Source organism: Gigantopelta aegis, chromosome 5 (assembly GCF_016097555.1).
Source record: "Gigantopelta aegis isolate Gae_Host chromosome 5, Gae_host_genome, whole genome shotgun sequence".
Taxonomy (NCBI): domain Eukaryota; kingdom Metazoa; phylum Mollusca; class Gastropoda; order Neomphalida; family Peltospiridae; genus Gigantopelta; species Gigantopelta aegis.
This window is the reverse complement of record NC_054703.1, coordinates 2142037-2166582: the sequence shown is the minus strand read 5'-3', so window position 1 is coordinate 2166582 and position 24546 is coordinate 2142037. Positions and strand designations below refer to the sequence as shown.

At 39.2% G+C, this 24546-nt stretch overlaps 1 protein-coding gene across 3 annotated transcripts in view; it reads left to right on the top strand.

The window, feature by feature from the left end:
* The first annotated feature begins 1705 nt into the window (after window positions 1-1705).
* LOC121373313 (sulfide:quinone oxidoreductase, mitochondrial-like) overlaps window positions 1706-24546 on the top strand; it is an 84650-nt gene continuing 61809 nt past the window's right edge. For all 3 annotated transcript variants that reach the window (XM_041499877.1, XM_041499876.1, XM_041499878.1), the window contains exon 1: window positions 1706-2016. In XM_041499877.1, the coding sequence (XP_041355811.1) occupies window positions 1813-2016 (204 nt within the window). In that variant the 5' untranslated portion in view covers window positions 1706-1812. The remainder of the gene's footprint in view (window positions 2017-24546) is intronic.

Here is a 24546-nt window from a genome sequence, read left to right as displayed (position 1 = left end):
CTCTCTCTCTCTCTCTCTCTCTCTCTCTCTCTCTCTCTCTCTGTGTGTGTGTGTTTCCATTAATTAATTCGACTTTCAACTCGGGGCCGTTGTAGAAAATTCTGTTCTTAACCGTTTTAGGAGTTTTAGACGTTTAACTACTCAGTCCCCCCCCCCCCCCAAACAAAATCCTAGCTACCGCCCTGCAACTGGGGAGGGTGGTAATGCTTGTCTTCATTTGGAGATCAGTGTCTCTCCTGCATCCCCACCCGCATAAAAAAAAAAAAAAAAAAAAATCATAAAAAAAAATCCAAGTTTTGCACCGCGCCAGACACATTTAATCAGCGGCTTTTATTTAAATGGCTATATTCATTGAGTAGGTCTAAATATACAATAATTGCGACACTTGCTGCTAGAAAATGACAGAGACCCCCCCCCCCCCCCCCCCCCCCCGATGCCATTTCATGGCTAATTACTCTTGTTCCATCGATTTAATAGCAGCAAGGGATCGTTTAATTATTCCCAGTGGTTAAACGATCGCCTGGTGTGCGGTCGATCTAGGATCCATCCCCGTCGCTGGTCCCAGCCAGTGCACCGCGATTGGTATATCAAAGGCCGTGGTATGTGCTATCCTGTCTGTGGGATGGTGTATTGTAAAAGATCTCTTGCTACTAATGGGGAAAACATTTTGCGGGTTTCCTCTCTAAAGCTATATGTCAAAATTACCAAATGTTCACTGGCGTAGCCAAGATTTTATATTAGGGGAACAACCCATATTGGGGGGGGGGGGACAACCCATATGGGGATGGGGAGCAACCCACTATATATGTATGTAGCCCACTGCAAATGCTTGACATCCAATAGCCGACGATTGATATACCAGTATGATTTAGTGGCGTCGTCAAACATAATATATATATATATATATATATATATATAAGCACTAATGGCGACAGTGCATGTTTAATAGCTTTCGTGTCCTCTGACTTCGCGTGTCCCGGGAGACAAGGCCGGGTAGAGGACACTCGAGCTAATTAAGTGTGCGTGAACCGGCATCGTGACGTCGTGTTTGGACACATGAGCTTTTTTCAAGGCCTCTGACCTAGGTCATTTATATTGTTGTTACACCCCGCCCTCCCCCTGCCCACCACCACCCCACCGACTGGTTGAAAAAAAACAGAAAAGAAAAAAAAAGGCTTTGTTTTTATTTATTCTAAACTTTAAGTTTTTAACGTTAGTGTCATATATATTTTTAATAATGATTCACTGATTAAAAGAAATAATAAAAACACTAATTTTGTGAGAGCTTTGATCTAGAATTAAAAAACTGATTCATATCCAATCGGTTATAACTATAGATTTCATTAGGCCCATTTGTTGCTAGTTTAACTGTGTTTTGTAGTATTGAAATAAATACCGTGACCATTTAATACAAATCTAGTGTGAAGTTCACATGCACACATAACTACTCAAGCTCAAATGTCATGAATGGTTAATGGCTCAAAAAGCCATTCAGACACTTTAAATAATACTACATAAACGTACAAAGAACAACGTTGAAAACGAGGTTGTTACAGTTAACCCCTTCCGCAGCTGTCGCGAATGGGTGATAAATTTTCATTGGTCGTTCTTATCGGTACTGCAGAATCGATGCCCAATCACTGTCGAGATAACGGTAGCGAGCGAGCGAACGGAGAAAATAAATTACGTCACCATTTTACGGAGTTGGATATGTAGGGCTGGTTGTGTTGTGAATTTATATAATTGTTTAATCGGGTCTTGTCATTTCGTGTGGATTTTACATTCATAACTTTTTCGCATAGACTAGCTATTATGGCGACTTTAAAAGCGTTGATAACGCTGCAGGGCGCAAAATGCATCACTCTCGGCACAAAATGCTTTTCCACTTCGACTGTGAGGGAGAGGAAATCATACAAGTTGGTTGTGGTGGGGGGCGGCGCCGGAGGGTGCAGTACAGCTGCAAAGTTCGCCAGAAAACTTGGCAAGGGACAGATAGCAGTTATTGATCCCGCCGAAGTAAGTACACGTCATTTGTAAGACTTATAAATACGACGGTGGGTTATAAAGCGTGGTGTACATACACACTATCGTTGAAAAGTCACGCAGTTTTTTAAAATATTTTTATCGCGGGACACATCACGATAGCTGTTGGCACTCCTAACAAAGTGTTCCCTTCATGTTGTCAGGTTAACCAGGTACTCTAAATCGTACTATTAGGTTTTATTAGACAACTTTCATACAACCTAACAGGGTGGGTGAGAGCGTGTAATTGTAACAATGTAAGGCCAAGTTAAAAACTAAACTGTAGTTGCCTACTTCTCGAAACGGTCACAGGCCAGTAGGAACATCGGGGGGGGGGGGGGGGGGGCAAACAGGGATGTGCGCAGCCTTGCCAGGGGAGGGTTTTAGGAATCGACACCCCTCCCTTCTTGAGCATATTTTCATTTTTTTTCCAATATATTTTGTGGGAGCATGGCTCAGCCCTCCCCAATAAACTTTGGTCATCACAGTCGAGACCCCTAGCTAAGATTCCTGCACATGTATCTGACAATATCTAGTGTAGGGGCCCCACCCCTCTCTTTCCCCACTTCATACTAACCAAGAATAAGGGTGGTAGTGGCAATATAGTATATAGCAAGAATCGGCACCCTCCTTATGAGTTATATAAAACAAGACTAAAATCTAGACTGGACTAAAATCATTAATGACATCACGATTCACATGCATGCAGTTAGTATGGCATTGCCATGACCTCAATTAAAGTCTCAAGCAGAGGTGTCATATTTTCAGGGCGACCAACCTAATGGAAATATTTTTCTGATATTTTCATTTTTATGTGTGCAAACACCCTTTTCAAAACAATAATTTAAAGCATGCGAAAACATCATTTTCATAAAAGTAATTTTAAACAGTGCAAAAAATGTCATGTTTGACATATATTTGAAAAATGACAATACAAATGAGTATATCATTATTTATATGTGAATTGGAACTTCCTCATAAAAAGACTACCTACCTACACACATCAAAAATCATCAACAAGTTCACCAAAAAACCCCACTTTATTAGCAAATATTCTATTACAGTTTAAGACTCCCATCTACAGATTAGCAATAAAGTGACAAACAAACTTGGGACCAATGTTACTTTTTATGTAGATACATTGCCACATATGCACGATTTCATCATATGCATGTAGTGGGGTCGAACCGGTTTGTGGCGAACTGGCTTGTGGACGAAACGTCTGCTACCCACATTAAGACTGCCGTTTTGCATTACATTTACTTTACTAGTACAGTAACACTTTTGGGGAGCCAGTGTACAGAAAAAAATCGCATTAAACTTATTATTTAACTTGAATAAAAATAATATCGGTAGGTATATTAATGTCATGGATGCGTTATATAATAGATTAGTGATGGCCCAATATTAGTTAGTCAAATGTTGCAAATGGAAAGAAAACAATTGTCGGTTTGGATGTTTTTTGTTTTTGTACGATCATAGCATTCTTCTGTTATATATTCATGCTTTCATCCACAGTGGCAAAATTACATACATCGCCATAGAACCGATGCCTGCACTGTAGGAACATAAGTCTATGATATTTAAAATATCTTTAAAATGAATACATATAAACTATTCGAGTATAAAAAATAATAAAGAACATTTTCATATTTGGCTTCAGTTTACTCAACAATTTCATTGGTTGGCTGTTGGCAATAGACAAGCCCGCGACCTTGGTAATGGCACAAAATTAGACAAAACGGAGCTCAGGTTGAAATGAGTGATAAAGATATTTAATTCTAAGAATGTAGAATGAAATAAAAGTTAGCCTGTATTTTAGTGTCCTTTTGGTTTAATACTCTGACAATATCACCCTAAAGTAGATATCTTTGAAAATGTTACAGGCGGGAACACCCCCAGTGTTCTCGTTGCTCCATTTAAGCATTTTGCTGCCCTCCTTTCACGTTCTTCCGCCCTCCTTTATTTTCCTGCACCCTACTATATTTTACAGCACCTATCTCCACTATTTCCAAATGCACACTTTTTTCCCACACATAAAAAAACTCCCAACAATTAGTCTGCACACTGGACATCAAAGGAAACAACCTGCTTTGTGTGTACGAAAAACCAACTGACAGAAAACGTATGACAGTTACCGTAACATAATTTAACAGTATTTTAACAGCCTCTATTTTGTCCCATACCTGTATCCATTTGTATGTTTGATACATACAATACAAGTTATATTTTATTTGAGCAATGAAAACATTTTTTTTTTTTATGGATTCGGCAATCTCCGACTGAGAAACCACTTAATGATTTAAGTGTTGTGGCTGTCCTCCTTATGGCCTGAAAATCAGACGGTGTCAACGGCAAGAAAATGTTATGGTCCTTCCCACATGGTCCACATTCCATGTATAAGAAATAGTGAAATTATCAATAACAAGTGTTCATGCATCAGTGTTCGAGATTAAATTTTTTGGCCAGTATCCCAATTGGATGCTAACATTTCAAAATTTGGTATCCCACCTGAGAATTTAGTATTATATGGCATCCCGGTGGGATACTGGGTTCTTGAAGTCTGGTATCCAAAATTAAATTCTGGTATCCCCGGGATATCGGGATACCGTTAATCTCGAACACTGTGCATATATGCAACAAATGACTTGAGGCCAAGGTTAAGTAGTTTTTGTCTGAGAAAACTTGATAGATAGCAAGTTGCTTTTATGCCCTTCTTCTGAAAAAATTAAATTTGTCACTCAGTGTTTCTGCAAGAAATAAATTTTTGGTAAAGGCACTGTGACGTTGAATACAACCACACTCAACAGGGGGTATATTGGGGTCCTCCCCCAGAAAGAAAATGGGTTATGTTTAGGGTTAAGGTTAAGAAAATCATATAATAATGATATAAGAGTAATTAATTTTGTCAAAAAGTTGAAACTTAAAAAACAAAATCTGCAAAAATATTTGGGTTTGGTGCCCTAAGTTTTCAGGCCTCTGAAAATAGTGAGATCTACAATTTCATTTGTGCGTTGTTCACACACAAATCTAATTTAGCGTAACCTGTTTTCCATTCGCACATTAAATTTAGCTCATTATTTACATGGACATAACGGGCTATATGCAAAAAGTAAATGGGTTACCTGAATTTATTTCTGCGTAACCCATAAATGACGTAGGCCAATTTTTTTTTTAGGTGTGTTTCCGATTGCACCCTCCCCCCCAAAATTAGGGTAGGTAGGTAGGTAGGTTTTTTTTTTTTTCCTTTCCTTGTGTGTGTACTTATATAACATTATCTATAAATAATATATATGGATTTGTGGCATAAACATGTTTAAAATGTTGTTTTTTGTCTGTGTTTATGTAGAGTTTGGAAAGAGTCCTTGTAAATGTAGGTGCAAAAGGCTATGTTCATACATTCGGTTACTTCCGTGACCGACCAAGCTGTTCGGTGGTAGCTAATCAGGGGAAGGAACTCTATTACAAAAGCTTTTCCATAATTTCTCGATGTTTTTCGGAAGGGAATTACATGTGCAAAATGTATCGTATAATAGTACGTAAACATTATGCAAGGAAGGAAATACTCTTGTTTGGTGATGTTGTCCTCTTTTATTTTTACTTCTTTTTTTTCATTTTTCATTTTTTTTTTTTCAGTTTAAGAGAGAAAAAAATTTAGGGTGGGGTGGGGGGGTAAAACTAGGGACGGTCGGTCGACCGGAAACACACCTATTTTTTTGTTTGGCCTTATACAAATATTCAATTACTAGAGGCCTGGTTTTGTTATTAATATAGAAGCAAACACTTGCCATTCCCCCCAAAAATTATTCTATCCATGCCCTGGCCCTCTACTACAATATATGTACGAACTGTCAACTGGTAAATGTTTTAAGGTGTGAGTTTCACCCTCAAACTTTGTCCAGTGGCTGCAAGTACCTGCCAAAAAAATACTTCAACTATTTGTTAAATATCAGTCCAGGGCTCGAACTTAACGATGGCATCGACAGCAATTACCACAGTTGCAGTATGATTTGCCATTGGCCAGGGGCTTCACCAATGGCATTTTTTTTGCCGATAGATAGAAATTATTACTGTTGAATGAAAGGACTATTTTTGGTTTTTATATTTGTTGCAAAAGTTAATGATTTCTTCTTCTTCATTTAAATTTGTAAAAATTGTCTCATACAGCTATTCTGATTTGAGTGATGAATTGGGCAGTTGTTTGCATGTCCTCCCTGGATCCCCAGACAGGGCTTCTAGATTATGGTAGCCCCACTCCCATGGCTATATTGATATTCAATGTTGGGCTAGTAAATAACTACTATTGCCATGCCCGAGGGCTAGTGAATTGTTTTTGGGTCAAATGTTGCAGTCAAGTCTATTTTGTAAATATGAATATCTTGCCATCACCCCATCCCCCAAAGTTAGTGTTGTTAAGCTCTATTTCCCTCTTTAGGTGACATATATATCTGATTATTATTATTATTTAGTAAAATTGTATTAACTTAAAGTAAAGTAGGGGTAGTGAATTTTTAATCATGGCTAGTAAATTTCTAAAAATCACTGATCCCATGGCTAGTGGATTTTATAAACATTGTAGAAACCGTGCCCAGAGTTTCTGATGTAGTTCTGTTCCATGCGGCCAGAATTGGCTTCTCTCCGAGTTGTATATAGTGGACATTGTTATAGGATATGTTCTGGCGTTTGCTGGCCTGTACCACACTGACGTTAGTGATTTAAAATTACTGGGAGCATCCAGGCTCAAACTTACTGTTGTTGAGCATTTTACCTATGGCAAATTAAACCCCCCCCCCCAAAAAAAAAAAAACAAAAACCCAAAACTAAAATTGCTGTAGGTAAAAAGTTTTTAAGTTCGAGCCCTGTGGTTACAGTGTTTCTGCCAGAAAGAAATTTTTGGGTGTGGCACTATGGAAGTGAATGCAACCACAGTCAACAGGGGGTATGGGGGGCCTCCCCCACAAAGAAAATGGGTTATGTTTAGGGTTAAGGTTAAGAAAATAATACATTAATGATAAGAGTAATTAATTTTGTCAAAAGGTTAACGTAAAAAAAAAAATCTGCCAAAATATCGGGGTATAACGCCATACCCATTTTACCCTCTGGCAGGTAATATCTCTTATGATATTCTCCTAGGAGATATCACTTCTTATAATCTTGATTGGTCAAATTTTAATCACAAGACATACATTTTGCTACGTCACTGTGTTTGTTTCAACGCTAAACCTATCATTAGTGACGTCACGCCACTGTTTACTGCTGCCAGATACAGTGACATTCAAGCCACATTACTGACATTGCTTACAGTTGTCGCAAATGAAAAGAATCATAATGGATGATAAATTGAATACCTTCCTTGTGTCTTGTTACGACATAATTTATCAGCACTCGGATTTCATACTTTTATCAACTCGTGCTTATAAATTATGATATCACAAGACACTCGGGGACACTCCTTTGTTTCGTCACTGAGTAAACATGCATTACTTACATGGTGATAGTTCAGCTGTAATCCCATTGCCACTATCAAGTACTCATAGTTTATCTGTCAAAAAACAAACACATAATAGGAACAAATATAATTCATTGGAATTCACAACACAATTTCATAGCCAGTGTTTCTGCCAGAAACAAATTTATTGGTATGGCGCTATGGAATTGAATGCAACCACAGTCAACATGGGGTTATGGGGGGGGGGGGGGGGGGGGGGGGGGCTCCTCCAGAAAGAAAATGGGTTACGTTTAGGGTTAGGGTTAAGAAAATCATACAGTAATGATATGAGTAATTAATTTTGTCAAAAGGTTAACTTAAAAAAAAAAATCTGCCCCAAAATTTGGGTATGGCGCCATAGCCGTTTTACCCTCTGGCAGAAACCCTGGGTTGTATGTTGACTACAGCTTATTTCGAGGACTTCAGGTCATGTGCTTCACAACGGCTTGCTCAACCTCTGATTAGAACGTTAAGATTCCCAGGTTGGTTAGGCATTATCTTTCTGTAACCACTGACGACTGATCACTAATCTAATGACAACTTTTAGCGCCCCACTTTTCTTGGTCTAGACTAACTGCATTGGATTATCTTGGTAAGCAATTTGCATAGATCATATTTTATGGGGAAGGCTGGGACCCCATATACTGTCTATGAGAATTCATTCCTGATTTTTTCAGGTATTATGGGATCATGTTGTGTCTGATGTTATTATTCCAGCAAAGTGTTCACTTCATGTTGTCAGGTTAAGTAAGGAGATGGGAGAAAAATAGAGGTGTGATTGGGGGTGGGCCATTGCCCACCCGTATGCCAGTATACTGATAAGAGATTACGTGATGCATGTACAATCTTGACCATAAGCAAAATCAAGGCGAGCTGAAGATCACTCTCCTGAAATGGTGCTAGGTGAGCGATCAAGGCTAGCTGCTGATCATTCTCCTCAAATGGTGCTAGGTGAGCAATCAAGGCGAGTTGAAGATCACTCCCCCTGAAATATGCCAGGTGAGCAATCAAGGCAAGCAGCTGATCACTCTCCTGAAATGGTGCTAGGCGAGAAATCGAGGCGAGCCGAAAATAACTCTCCTGAAATGATGCTAGGCGAGCTCAAGATCACTCTTCTGAAATGATGCTAGGCGAGCTGAAGATCACTCTTCTGAAATGATGCTAGGCGAGCTGAAGATCACTCTTCTGAAATGATGCTAGGCGAGCTGAAGATCACTCTCCTGAAATGATGCTAGGCGAGCTGAAGATCACTCTCCTGAAATGATGCTAGGCGAGCTGAAGATCACTCTTCTGAAATGGGGCTAAGCGAGCAATCACATGAAGTTTCAAATAAAATTTATTGTGTCACCTTTACCTTTCAGGTGGTGGAATTTTTTGCTCCAGCCAGTGCATCACTACTGGTATATGCATGAAAGGCCATAGTATGTGCTATCCTGTCTGTGATGGTGCATATAAAAGATCCCTTGCTGCTAATCGAAAAGAGTAGCCCATGAAGTGGCGACAGCAGGTTTCAGGTCATAATATTTCACGAGAACCATTGTTCTGTTCGCGTGGTTGTTATGCAACTTTAAAATCACGAGAACAGCCAATCGGTTACATGGTGAACAATTACATTCTAAAATTAAAAGTATCACTTAATGCAAGTGAAAATCAGTTTGTTTTTAAATACATTTGAACCACGAATGTAGCACAGAACCGTAGTTCAAGTGTTTTAGGATTAGGTAGGCGTAACTGATCGGTTACGAGAACTATATTCACGTACCCAAACAGTCTGTTACCTGAGTAAAACTGACATGAACTGACTTCTGGTTACCTAAGATTTTAAAATGTCCCCTGGGGTTTCCTCTCTCAATATATGTGTTGTCCGTAACCATATGTCAGACACCATATAACCGTAAATAAAATGGCTTTTAATTGCGCCGAAGTGAAGACGATAAACATTGTGCCAAAAATACACATACATGTTGAAATAATCATGCCCCAGTTATATACTGACCTCAAAACATTACACCTTGAAAAAACCGACTGAAATGTTCTGATTTAATTAGATTACAATTGAACTTGAAATGCTTTTCTGAATATCTACACCTCAACAGGCTCAGCTGCTGTTTATAGCATTGAGTACTGCGATAGAAAGACGTTGATTGTGCTCAGAACAGATTGAAAAACAACAGCAACTGTAGCACCCAAATTAGAGAGATTTATAAAGCTGTGCTAAGTGAAATTTTTATGTAGATAAAAGTATTTATGTTAAAGGGACATGCCCTAGTTTCAACCCGTTAAAATTAACACTAAGTTTAGTTGATCTACGAACCTGTAGCACATTTGGATAAAGTTACAATTGAGTGAAACATGAGTCTGTGACTTTGAAATGGTGAAATATACCCTCTAAAAATAGACTAAAACTCGACTGCATATCTGTTACTTCTCAGATGCACGTGCGTTTTTAAAAATATCACAAATGCATTTTGTGATATTAAAAACACCAGGATGACCAACAACACATCTAAACAATAAAATAAAGTATGATTTACGTTATCAAAAACGGTTATAATAGTCACAAATATGTGTTAGTGTTTAAAAACTAGGGTATTTACCCTTTAAGGAAGGACAAACTCTTTAATTTAACAATGGACTAAACATATTTGATTTACGGTTATAACTTATATGACATGTAGAAAAGATAATTGTTGAGGAAAGAAGGAAAGAAGAAATGTCTTATTTAACGACACTATTTATTTTATTTACAGTTATATATATGGTACGACACGTTTATGGCATCGTCTAGAAAAAGCAGGGCTTATAGAATTTTTATAAATTCCACTAGCCATGGGATCAGTGAATTAATTTGTTTTACTAGCTCTACATTACTTTATGTTAATATAATTTTATTAAATAATTACAGTAGTAATAGTTGGATATGTCACCAAAAGAGGCAGATAGACGTTAAAAACACTAACATTGGGGGTTGGGGTGAAGGCAGGATATTCATATTTACAAAATAGACTTAACTGCAACATTTGACAAAAACAAAATTCACTAGCCGTCTGGCATGTCAACAGTAGTTATTTACTAGCCCAATATTGAATATCACTAGCCATGGGAGTGGGGCTACCATAATCTAGGAGCCCTTCTATATATATATATGGAGTAACGGGGCTTAAAATTGCAACCTGTGAATAGCGAAAACTAGTCCCATGTTTTAGACCTACAAGTGAAAGATGTATGTATGATTATAATCTCATCTTCTACATTTATTTAGCTCATGATTTTGTTGTCTTAATTCCAAATTATGTGCCGAAATTACCTCAGGAAATTGTGCAAACTAGTTTCATCTTTGATCTCAATCCTATGAGACATTTTTCAAAATTCAGTAACTCTACAAACACCCCTGCCAGCTATCAACCCGCCCTCTCACACACACACACCCCCTCCCCCCAACCACTTTCCTGTTCTGGACAGAGGAGCTGGCGTGAGTCGACACCTGTGCCCATGACAAGCGTGTTCTACAGCAGCTTCTTAAACCCTATGACCTGACCTATATTTTAATTCCATAATTGATGCTTTAAAATACATCTGAAAGATCCTAATTTTTCACACAGTGTACTGTCCCAAACCCTCCATGCACTCACCCCATTCTGTCTTTATTTCCATCCAGACATTTTTTTTTTTTGTACAGTGAAATCTCTCAAAACCGGACTCTCTGTAAACAGTAACCCCTCAAAAACGGCAGTTTTTCATGAAACATTTTTAAATAACTGCACATATGAGAACCTCTCTAAACCGGATACCTCTTAAAACCAGACTTTTTATTTGGTCCAGAAGGTGTCCGGTTTAGAGGAGTTTCATTGTAGCAGGATATACAGGTACTTCTTTTGACCTTTTAAAGGGACATTCCTGAGTTTGCAACAATTTTTAAGATGTTATCGACTAACAGACTTTTTAACGATTGTAATTACATATCAAATATATTTTTATGCATAATATATTACTGGCTGTATATTAAACGTGTTTCTGATCGTTCTAATATTTGTTTCTAGGTTAAATTTCATTATATTTCCTAAAATATATTTTTTCGTATGTACGAAATTATTTGAAAACAAAATCCAGTTTGGGCTTCTTACAAATATTAAGACGACCAGAAACACATTAAATATACAGGCAATGATATTATATACAAGAAAATATATTTAATATGCAAGTTTAATCTCAGAAATATTTTATTAGTCGGAAACATCTTACAATGCAGCAAATTCAGGAATGTCCCTTTAAGAGAAACATCTTACAATGCATCAAACTCAGGAATGTCCCTTTAAGAGAAACATCTTACAATGCATCAAACTCAGGAATGTCCCTTTAAGAGAAACATCTTACAATGCATCAAACTCAGGAATGTCCCTTTAAGAGAAACATCTTACAATGCATCAAACTCAGGAATGTCCCTTTAAGAGAAACATCTTACAATGCATCAAACTCAGGAATGTCCCTTTAAGAAAGAAAAGCAGGCCATGTTTTAATTGAGTTTTACTTGAGCCCTGAGCAACATATAAAAGGTTGGATCAGTATAGAATAAATATCTCGAACAAGCTAGTACATGTCATTGACATTAAAGGTTACCACACATTTATTGGAGGGCGGGATGTAGCCCAGTGGTTAAGCACTCGCCTTATGCTCGGTCGGTTGGTAGGTCTATTTAGGATCCATCCTGTCAATTGCCCATTGTGCTGTTCCAGCCAGTGCACCACAACTTATATAACAATTGCTGGTGTGTGCTATCATGTCTGTTGGATTGTGCATATATAAAAGATCCCTGGCTGCTAATGGAAAAATGGCATGCGCTACAACAGCTTGCTCTGAATGTGCAAGTTAAACAATTTCCCAATTCCAGTGGAAAAATGTAGCAGGTTTTCTCTCTAACTGTTTAAAAATTACCAAATGTTTGACATCCAATAGCTGATGATTAATAAATCAATGAGGTCTAGTGTCGGGCATAGAAAAGTAAGCCTAGTGCATGGTATAACCCATATATACAGGATACCATAAATAGCTGGCCTGGTAACCTACATGTATGTAGGTTACCACATATGTATTTATAATGGAGTCTACTGCAATTCCCATTACAGGGTTTCTACCAGAGGGTAAAACAGGTATGGCGCCATACCCAAATTGTTTTGCTGATTTTTTTTATTTTATTTAAAGTTAAATTTTGACACAAGTAATTGCTCTTATCATTACTGTATGATTTTCTTAAAGTTCCCTAACCCTAAACGTAACCCATTTTCTGTCTGGGGGAGGCTCCCCCCCCTACCCCCTGTTGACTGTGGTTGCATTCAATTCCATAGCGCCATACCCAGAAATTTCTTTCTGGCAGGAACACTGCATTATAATATCTTCATAAATATGCTGATACCTTGTTTATAATATAATTCATACTGTACATACCATTATTCTCATTATACTCAAAACATCTGTGTGTAAATTTATAATTAAACAACACACAATTAATACAAATTTAAGTTGTGTTATTTTTGTGAAAAATACCCCAAACAATTGGCAGCGAACCAAGTTCCATTCTCGAACCAAGTTCCATTCTCGACTTTGTTGACATATCATATGGTAACCTCCTGGTAAGCTGAATGACCATTCTTGACCTATTTCGATGTCAATCAGAGGCCAGGGCAGCGATCTTGATTTTAAATCTGCCCGAAAAAATAACAAACTTGGTCAGGGCCATGAGAGGATCATTAGGAATACATATGGTTTAAATTTGCATGGTGGAACTTGAGTAAAAGTTAAAAATGTCTCAGTTATTCAGAGGCCAGGGTGGCCATCTTGGAATTTTTATTGGCCTGAAAAATAATAACTCTTGGTCAGATCTATAAGAGGATCATTTGGACCAAGTTTGGTTGAATCCTGCTTGGTGGAACAGGAGAAAAAAGAAAACAAGAAGAAACAAACAAATCACTTTACACCACAGTGTGGATCTCCAGATAGTGGAGGAATATAACCTAAAACAAGAAGAAGAAGAAGAATATAGGACCAGGAGCTTTTTAGCATATTAGTTTAGTCAAGACTATCCCACATAAATGGAACATGTCTATCAGACAGGTAAACTAATTTTGTAGCCTAAGTATCTTAACAACATGTAGCACCTATTTTTTTGTTTTAACTGTTCATGTTTTTCACTTTAAAACCATTGTTGTGTTTTTTAAAGAATTATACAAGATGCAAGATGGCTGCCACTGATGCAAGCTTGTAGGTAGGTCGTCGCAAGCTTGCAGGAAGCTTGTCGCAAGCTTGCGGGAAGCTCGTCGCAAGCGTGCGGGTAGCTCGTCGCAAGCTTGCGGGAAGCTCGTCGCAAGCTTGCAGCAAGGTTGTAAAAAGGTTCCAAATACTAGCTTAAACTGAATAAGCTTGCGGGAAGCTCGTCGCAAGGTTGCGGCAAGGTTGCAACAAGCTTCCCGCAAGCTTGCGGCAAGGTTGTAAAAAGGTTCCAAATACTAGCTTAAACTGAATAAGCTTGCATGCAGGAAGCTCGTCGCAAGGTTGCAAGAAGCTCGTCGCAAGCTTGCGGCAAGGTTGTAAAAAGGTTCCAAATACTAGCTCGAAACGTGGTAGTTACTACCTTGCTGCAAGGTTGTTACCAGCTATTTATTAAGCTTGCAGTTTTTGTTTGGGGGGGCTTCCTGTGGAATTTGAAAAAGGGGGTGCTTTTTCAGTGTGATGTCCTGGGAGATAGAAATTGAACCTCTTTGAGTGAAGGGGGTGTGGTTCGGGAGGATGCTCTTCTAAAAAAAATTTGAATTTCAGCTGTTCAAATAAAGCATATTTATACAGCCTGCTGAGCAAAATAACTGGAAAAATGGGGGTGGGGTGGAGTGGGGGTGTGAGGCAGGGGGTGAGCATGTCCCCCACTTCTGCCCCTGAATTATGTAACAGCCTTTATTCTGTGTTATATTCCCGAGTTTTCAGCCATTGTAAGATGTGTTCATCTAGCATTTTTTTTTAGTGACTAACGTTACATAGTTCAATGACATTTTCTTGTTCAGAATACCAGTGTCTGTATATATCCATTGTGATTGCAGCCATGTGTTAATGTTTATAGCAGTCAGCTTTCATTTTACTTTGTAATGTTTTTGTTTTTTTCCTACGTTCATGTACAATATGTGCAGTTATTAGAAATTTGATCCAGTTTGGGCTGCTACAAACATTAGGATGACTACAAATATCTTATTTATACAGACATTGCAGATGTTCTGAACAAGATAATATCTTTAATAATTTGTACAGTCTGTATGTAATTTTAGTTATAAAAAAGTCTGTATGTCATAAACATGTTACAATTGGCAACAAACAGAATGTAGTCCCTTTAATATGCAATTTTAGTCATCAAAAAGTCTGATGTCATAAACACGTTACAATTGGTAATAAACAGAATATATAGTCCCTTTAATGTGCAGTTTTAGTCATCAAAAAGTCTGTATGTTACAATTGGCAACAAACAGAATGTAGTCCCTTTAATATGCAATTTTAGTCATCAAAAAGGCTCCATAAACAGGGCCTGGAATTAGGTCAGTCGGTTGAGTGCTCGCTTGAGGTGCTTGCGTCGCAGGATTGAACCACCTTTGTGGATCCATTCAACTGACTGGGGTTTTTCTCGTTCCAACCAGTATACCACAACTGGCCAATTAAAGGCTGTGGTATATGCTTTCCTGTCTGCTGGAAAGTAAATATAAAAGAATCCATGCTGCATTAGGACAAATGTAGCGGGTTTCCTCTTGTCAGAAGCCGTGTCAGAATTACCAAATGTTTGACTTCCAATAGCCGATGTTTAATTAATCAATATACTTCAATGGAGGACGGGACTTAGCCCAGTGGGAAAATGCTCGCTTGATGCATGGTCGGTCTAAGATCGATCCCTTCGGTGGGCCTACTGGGCTATTTCTCGCTCTAGCCAGTGCACCACAAATGGTATGTCAAAGGCTGTGGTATGTGTTATCCTGTCTGTGGGATGGTGCATATAAAAGATCCCTTGCTACGAATGGAAAAACAGCGGGTTTCATCTCTATGACTGTCCATATGTTTGACATCCAATAGCCGATGATTAATAAATCAGTGTGCTCAAGTGGTGTTGTTAAACAAAACAAACTTCAATGTTGTTGTTGGGGGCACGACGTAGCTCAGTGGTACAGCATCGCTTGATGCACGGTTGGTTTGGGATCGATCCCCTTCGGTGGGCCCATTGAGCTATTTCTCATTCCAGCGAGTACCCCACAACTGGTATGTGTCACAAAGGCTGTGGTATGTATTATCCTGTCTGTGGGATGGTGCATATAAAAGATCCCTTGCTGCTAATAAAAAAGAGTAGCCCATGAAGTGGCAACAGCGGGTTTCCTCTCTTAGTATCTGTGTGGTCCTTAACTATATGTCCGACGCCATATAACTGTAAATAAAATGTGTTGAGTGCGTTGTTAAATAAAACATTTCCTTCCAGTGGTGCCGTCAAGCAAAATTAACTTTTTTGAAATTAAACCCAGTTTGGGCTACTACAAATATTAGGTAGATGACACATTCTGTACTACTGTATGTAACTTTAGTTCTAAAGGAGAAGAAGAAAGACCACACAGATATTGAGAGAGGAAACCCGCTGTCGCCACTTCATGGGCTACTCTTTTCGATTAGCAGCAAGGGATCTTTTATATGCACCATCCCACATACAGGGTAGTACATACCACAGCCTTTGATATGCCAGTCGTGGTGCACTGACTGGAACGAGAAATTGTCCAATGGGCCCACCGATGGGGATCAATCCTAGACCGACCGCAATATCGAGTGAACGCTTTACCACTGTGCTGCTTCGTCCCGCCCCATTAGCTCTAAAGAACGCTTCGTATGTTATAAACATGTTAAAGTGTCAGCAAACACTGGATACAGTCATTTTATTTATAAAAAAAAAAGCTCCATAAATCATAAACATATGTTACAGTAGTAGCAAACTTAGGATAATAGTCCCTTTAATATATTTTAGTCATTCATTTCATTTTCAACTTATTTTCGTGCTTTTATCCAATTAAGGTTCAAGCACGCTGTCCTGGGCACACACCTCAGCTATCTGGGATGTCTGTCCAGGACAGTGGGTTACTGGTTAGTGAGAGAGAGACGAGGGTGTAATGGTCTTATATACACCTACCCATTGAGTCATTAAAACTCGCTCTGGGTGGGAGCCGGTACCGGGCTGCGAACCCTGTACCTACCAGCCTTATGTTTAGTCATATAAAAAAAAAGACTCCATATGCCATAAACATGTCACATTTGTATTTCAATTTATTTTTGTGCTTATATCCAATTAAAGTTCAAGCACGCTGTCCTGGGCACACACACCTCAGCTGTCTGTCCAGGACATAGGGTTAGTTGTTAATTGTTAGTGAAAAAGAAGAGGGTGTCTTACGATAATAGTCCCTTTAATATATTTTAGTCATTCATTTCATTTCAACTTATTTTTGTGCTTATATCCAATTAAGGTACAAGCACGCTGTCCTGGGCTGTCTGTCCAGACAGTGGGTTAGCTGTTAGTGGTTAGTGAGAGAGAGAGAAGAGGATGTAATGGTCTTATACACCTACCCATTGAGTCATTATAAAACTCGCTCTGGGTGGGAGCCGGCACCGGACCGTGAACCCTGTATCTACCCGCCTTATGTTTAGTCATAAAAATAAAAAAGACTCCGTATGCCATAAACATGTCACATTTTTATTTCAATTTATTTTTGTGCTTATATCCAATTACGGTTCAAGGACGCTGTCCTGGGCACAAACCTCGGCTGTCTGGGCTGTCAGTCCAGCACAGTTCATTGTTAGTGAGAGAGAAAGGGGTGTACTGGTCTTACACCTACCCACTGAGTGATTAAAACTGGCTCTGGGTGGGAGCCGGTACCGGGCTGCGAACCCTGTACCTACCAGCCATATGTTTAGTCATAAAAAGGCTCCGTATGTCATAAATATACATGTTACAGTGCCAGTTAACACAGGATATACATGTAGTCCCTTTAAGGTAGTACTAAACCAAATAACGTCCGGCTGGGTCAAAGTTCGAGGTGCACCCAATTTTTGATAGAGAAGTGAACACCACAAGTCCTGTGATTGGTTATAAATGTGAGTGTTGGTTGTAAAAAAAAATAGTTTCATGTGGGCTAAAAATGTATGCAATTTTATTTCATCTAGTACCACTGTGTCAAGTAGCCTTGTGCTTGGAACATGTATCGGGTACCTGTAAAAAAAAGTACTCAAATTTTGTGCAGAACTAGGGTAGTCGTAGACGCTACCCGTTACCTCAGAAATGAGCAGCTTGACACCCACTTTTTTGTGATTCACTTTAAGGGTGAGGGGGTGGTAGTATTTATATCCATGGCGTCTGTGTCGATTGATACGTTGCATGTAGGAGTTTTAGCCACATATGTTACTATTGTCGTCTATGGGATTTGATTTGGTAGTATACACCCTATACTAACAGCATTATTCCTGTTTTCACTAGTCGGTCTACAGGCTGGTAGTACTGGGTTTCGGATCCCAGTCGAGGCATGGGATTTTTAATCCAGATACCGACTCCAAACCTGAGTGAGTGCTCCGCAAGGCTCAATGGGTAGGTGTAAACCACTTGCACCACAGTGATCCTTAACTGGTTCAATAAAGGTCATGGTTTGTGCTGTCCTGCCTGTGGGAAGTGCAAATAAAAGATCCCTTGCTGCTAATCGGAAATAGTAGCCCATGTAGTGGCGACAGCGGGTTTCCTCTCCAAATCTGTGTGGTCCTTAACCATATGTCTGACGCCATATAACCGTAAATAAAATGTGTTGAGTGCGTCGTTAAATAAAACATTTCTTTCTTTCTTTCTTTTTTCACTTTTTTAGAACTTTATCCAAATATGTTACAGGTTTGTAGACTAACTAAACTAACTAAACAGATTAAAACTAGGGTCCGCGGCTTTAAGGAATTAAAATCTGAAACAGAACCTTGAGTTAAATAGCAGATGAGATGATCATATTAAGGAATTAAAATCTGAAACAGAACCTTGAGTTAAATAGCAGATGAGATAATCATATTAAGGAATTAAAATCTGAAACAGAACCTTGAGTTAAATAGCAGATAAGATAAGATTTCATATTTATTATATAACATTTAGTAAAATATCTTAAAATATCAGTGAAATAAAAGTGTTATCAGTCACTCAGTGACGATAACTCATTTTAGAGTAAAACTTTCACTATTTCACTCTAAAATGTGTTATCGTCACTGTAGAAATGTTATCTTCACTGTAAGAAAGCCAGAACTATTTTGCTGCTGGCATTTTAAAAAGGGAAATTGCCAAACGTTATATAATAAATAGAAAACTTCATGTTGTTTGTCAAAGATGATTTATATCTCATCTCATGAAGTTTGCAATCATATCACACACACTGAGATATGATTGCAAACTTCAGGAGATGAGATATAAATCATATTTGACAAACAACATGAAATATCCTCTATATATCTATTTTTACATCTGACTCTTGTGAGTGTTTGGTGGATTTAGCACTAGCAGGCTGCTATTTTGAGCCCTGCACCTTCTAAAACTAAAACTAAAATATGAACAAGTGGACCCTTTTTCTATTATTTATTTTTTTGCACCATCAGAAACTCCATATGTATAAAGCTGTATGCTTTTGTTCTGAAAGCGGATCATTTGCTTTAGTGTGTGTACGTTCACATGTCTGTGTGTGTGTGCGTGTGTGTGTGTGTGTGTTCCTCCAAATCTCCTGGACCCCCCCCCCCCCCCCCCCCCCCCCGGCCTACGCCCCTGTCACACACTGAACCCTCACATCACCCCATGCTATCTTATTCCCAACAGATCATATTTGTTTCTTAACAACATATTTCTTTTGGCCTTTGGCAAAAAAAACTGAAAAAATAACATCTGGTTATATTTTTTCTTAGCAGAACATATTTCATTTGGCCTTTGAAAAAAAACAACACAAAAAAGGCAGCAGACCATATTTTACTTCCTATTTCAAGCTCTGCTTGAGCTCAGCTATATGTCACCTCCAAATGTTGGTAAATAACAGGATCTGATTGTATAGTAAAAAAAAATGTCTTTCTCACTACACAAAGTAGGTTTATTGTGGGCGGGTGTAGAAATACAATCCATGTGTTCGGTCTAGGGTGAGATTGGTGATATCTAAGATTACAGGTATTATGATAGGAGCTATTCAACAACATTAGCGTAGCTAGCCCCCAGGCTTGTACACTGGGGGGAAAGGAAGGAAATGTTTTATTTAACGACGCACTCAACACATTTTATTTACGGTTATATGGCATCAGACCGGCCTCGGTGGTGCAGTGGTTAAGCCATCGGACTATAGGCTGGTAGGTACTGGGTTTGGATCCCAGTCGAGGCATGGGATTTTCAATCCAGATACCGACTCCAAACCCTGAGTGCGTGCTCTGCAAGGCTCAATGGGTAGGTGTAAAACACTTGCACTGACCAGTGATCCATAACTGGTTCAACAAAGGCCATGGTTTGTGCTATCCTGCCTGTGGGAAGCACAAATAAAAGATCCCTTGCTGCCTGTCGTAAAAGAATAGCCTATGTGGCGACAGCGGGTTTCCTCTTAAAAAAAGCAGTGTCAGAATGACCATATGTTTGACGTCCAATAGCCGATGATAAGATAAAAAATCAATGTGCTCTAGTGACGTCGTTAAATAAAACAAACAGATTTGGAGAGGAAATCTGCTGTCGCCACTTCATGGGTTACTCTTTTCGATTAACAGCAAGGGATCTTTTATATGCATCATCCCATAGACAGGATAGCACATACCACGGCCTTTGATGTACCAGTCTAGGTGCACTGGCTGGAAAGCGAGAAATATCCCAATGGGCTCACTAACGGGGATCAATCCCAAATCGACCGCGCATCAAGAGAGCACTTTACCACTGGGCTACGTCTTGCCCCATACACTGGGTGAGGGCATCAACACTGGGAGTGTGTGGTCCTTAACCATATGTCTGACACCAGCAAGGATTTAGATTGCACCTAATAAGCTGAGTCGGCAAAATAAGCCAGCCCAAATTAAATACAAACATGCTAACCTCGAAAGATTTCACCTCAAAATCACAGAGACTTGGCCCATGACAGACATGCTTGAAAACATGGGCATGCTAAAAGTACTCTCTCTCTCAAAATCAATTCTGTTCCGGACCAGGCCACTGGCTATCCAGAGACCTGGCCCGTAACAGACATGATGTCTGAAACCTTAGTGGTACATGGCCATGTTAAAGGTACTCTCTCTCTTTCAAAATCAATTTAACAAGACTAGCTCTGGCATTCGCCAAATTCGCCAGTTGCGAATTTTGAAAACAACTGTCGAATTTTATTTTAATTTGGCAGATAAATTTCAGGTATTATATAATTGTTATTTTATTACAAAGTAACTGGTTTTAGCCATTTTTAAAGTTTAAATACGGATACATGATTTGGCGAAAGCTGGCTCTGTATACTTGTACTTGTAATTAGATCAAATTAACTTGGAATACGTACAGCTCTTTACAAGCTATAAATTTATTAACATTACTGCAATAAAAATACCTTGGTGAACAAGACAAAAAACCTGTTGTGTCCAAATTATTGTTATCTATAAAACCCTACACCATATATGGCAGTGTTTCTGCCAGAAAGAAATTTTTGGGTGTGGCGCTATGGAATTGAATGCAACCACAGTCAACAGGGGGTATGGGGGACTTCCCCCGAGAGAAAAAAAAAGAGTTACGTTTAGGGTTAGGGTTAAGAAAATATTTCCTCTGATCAATTAATGCTTTATGAATTTTGTCAGAAGGTTAAAATACAAAAATAAAATCTGCAAAAAAAGGTGGGTATGGCACCATACCTGTTTTACCCCCTGGCAAAAACCCTGTACAGTAACCGTAATTAGAATGTCAAGGTTTTAGATCTCACTAATTTGGGCACAATGAGAACTGTGTTTTTTTTTCTGACTGCAGGAAGGTCGTTTTAGTTAAGTATACTGTCATTAACAGCTGCTGGATCGATCCCCATCGGTGAGCCAATTGGGCTATTTCTTGTTCCAGCCATGCAGTGCACCACGACTGGCATATTAAAGGCGTGGTATATGTACTACTCTGTGTGGGATGGTACTTATAAAAGATCCCTTGCTGCTAATTGAAAAGAGTAGCCCATAAAGTGGCGACAGTGGGTTTTCTCTCTCAATATCTGTGTGGTCCTTAACCATATGTCTGACGCCATATAACCGTAAATAAAATTTGTTGAGTGTGTCGTTAAATAAAACATTTCTTTTTTTCTGACTGCAGGAAGGTCGTTTTAGTTCAGTAAACTGTCATTAACAGCTTCTGGAGAGTTGTCAGTATTCAGAAATGCATTTCAAGTTACAGTGAAACCCCTCTAAAGCAGACACCCTCGGGACCAAGTAAAATGTCCAGTTTTAAGAGGTATCCAGTTTAGTGAGGTTAAGTTCTTTACTGATTTTTAAAAAAGAACTGAAAAATGTCCGGTTTTGAGGGAATTCCGGTTTACAGAGAGTCCGGTTTTGAGGGAATTCCGGTTTACAGAGGGTCCGGTTTTGAGGGAATTCCGGTTTACAGAGGGTCCGGTTTTGAGGGAATTCCGGTTTACAGAGGGTCCAGTTTTGAGGGAATTCCGGTTTACAGAGGGTCCGGTTTTGAGGGAATTCCGGTTTACAGAGGGTCTGGTTTTGAGGGAATTCCGGTTTACAGAGGGTCCGTTTTGAAGGGAGTTCCGGTTTACAGAGGGTCTGGTTTTGAGGGAATTCCGGTTTACAGAGGGAATTCCGGTTTACAGAGGGTCCGGTTTTGAGGGAATTCCGGTTTACAGAGGGTCTGGTTTTGAGAGGTTTCACTGTATTTTAATGTAATTAAACTTTAACATTTCAGTGATTTTGAGGTGAAATATTTTGAGGTCAGCATGTTTGTACTTAATTTGGGCACAACGTTTCTATTTTGATGCAATCAAAAGTCCTGAATGTGTTGAGTGTGTTGTTACATGTAAATGAAACATGCCTTCCTTCCGAGTTCATTCTACTTTGGGGCAGGAATGAGGGGCACCCATACTGTGTAAGACACTGTTACGGGGCGACAGGCAAATATAAAAGTAGGTGGGGACCAAAAAAGACGATTGGCCAGTGTTCCTACAGTTATGCATGCAACCTTCACACCGGCCTCGGTGGCGTCGTGGTTAGGCCATCGGTCTACAGGCTGGTAGGTACTGGGTTCGGATCCCAGTTGAGGCATGGGATTTTTAATCCAGATACCGACTCCAAACCCTGAGTGAGTGCTCCGCAAGGTTCAATGGGTAGGTGTAAACCACTTGCACCGACCAGTGATCCATAACTGGTTCAACAAAGGCCATGGTTTGTGCTATCCTGCCTGTGGGAAGTGCAAATAAAAGATCCCTTGCTGCTAATCGGAAGAGTAGCCCATGTAATGGCGACAGCGGGTTTCCTCTCAAAATCTGTGTGGTCCTTAACCATATATCTGACGCCATATAACCGTAAATATGTGTTGAGTGTGTCGTTAAATAAAACATTTCTTTCTTTTTCTTTGCAAGCTTCACAACTTACTTTTATATTCAGCAATGCTGATGTAATAGCTGAAGTACAAACAGTTCATGTCAACTTCTTTGTTGGGATGGGTGGGTAAAAAGAGGGGTGGCAAAAAGCCAAAGGGGGTGGCAAAATGTCAAAGGGGGTGTTTGCAGTGCTCCCCTGTAATGAGTCGATGAGAACACTGGGCGTTGTTCTATATAAAACAGGAGCTTAGCCCAGTGGTAAAGCTTGATGCGCGGTTTGGCCCATTTGGCTATTTCTTGTTCCAGCCAGTGCACCACGACTGGTATATCAAAGGCTATGGTATGTGCTATCCTGTCTGTTTGACATCCAATAGCCGATGATAATAAATCAATGCACCGTAGTGGTGTCATTAAACAAAACAAACAAACTTGTATCTAAAACAAACTCTTAAGTGAAGATTGCATGTCAGAATTGCGAAATGTTTGACAGAATTGCGAAATGTTTGACATCTAATAGCTGACGATTAAGACAGTTAATATGCTCTAGTGGTTTTGTTAAACGAAACAAATTAACCTTTAGGTTACCTGTACATGTATTCTTTTTTATTGTTGTCATAGGTGTACTATCACAGAACTTTACGAGTGTCAAATTTTGCTATTTTGACATACATGTGTGTGTATAACATTTGTGTTATGTCACTGTGACGTATTTTTTTTTTTATTATATAGGAGCATATGTCACCTGCTTGGTAGTTAATACTGGGGCCTAGGTAATTAATAGTGGGTTCATGGCAATTAATCCAGGAGCTGTGATGTTTCTCATTATATCCTGATACGGTTGTGGTTGTACCTGACAATATTAAGTACATGTATACTGGGCTACGTGCACAAACACGAGAAGAAAGGAAGGAAATATTTTATTTAACGACGCACTCAACACATTTTATTTACGGTCATATGGCGTCAGACATATGGTTACGGACCACACAGATATAGAGAGAGAGGAAACCCGCTGTTGCCACTTATGGGCTACTAGCTCCTTTCGATTAGCAGCAAGGGATCTTTTATATGCACCATCCCACAGACAGGATAATACATACCATGGCCTTTGTTACACCAGTTGTGGAGCACTGGCTAGGTCAGAGAGATTACATCTTTAAAAGTACAGTGAAACCTCTCAAAACAGGACCCTCTGTAAACCGGAATTCCCTCAAAACAGGACCCTCAGTAAACTGGAATTCCCTCAAAATCGGACGTTTTTCACGGTCCCTTTTTAAATATCTGTACAGAAGAGAACCTCTCTAAACCGGATACCTCTTAAAACTGGACTTTTTACTTGGTCCAGAGAGTGTCCAGTTTAGAGGAGTTACACTGTACATAGAACACACAGGGCTCGAAATATCTGTAGTTAGTGAAATATGACCTGCTGGGGTGTGGGGTTTTTTT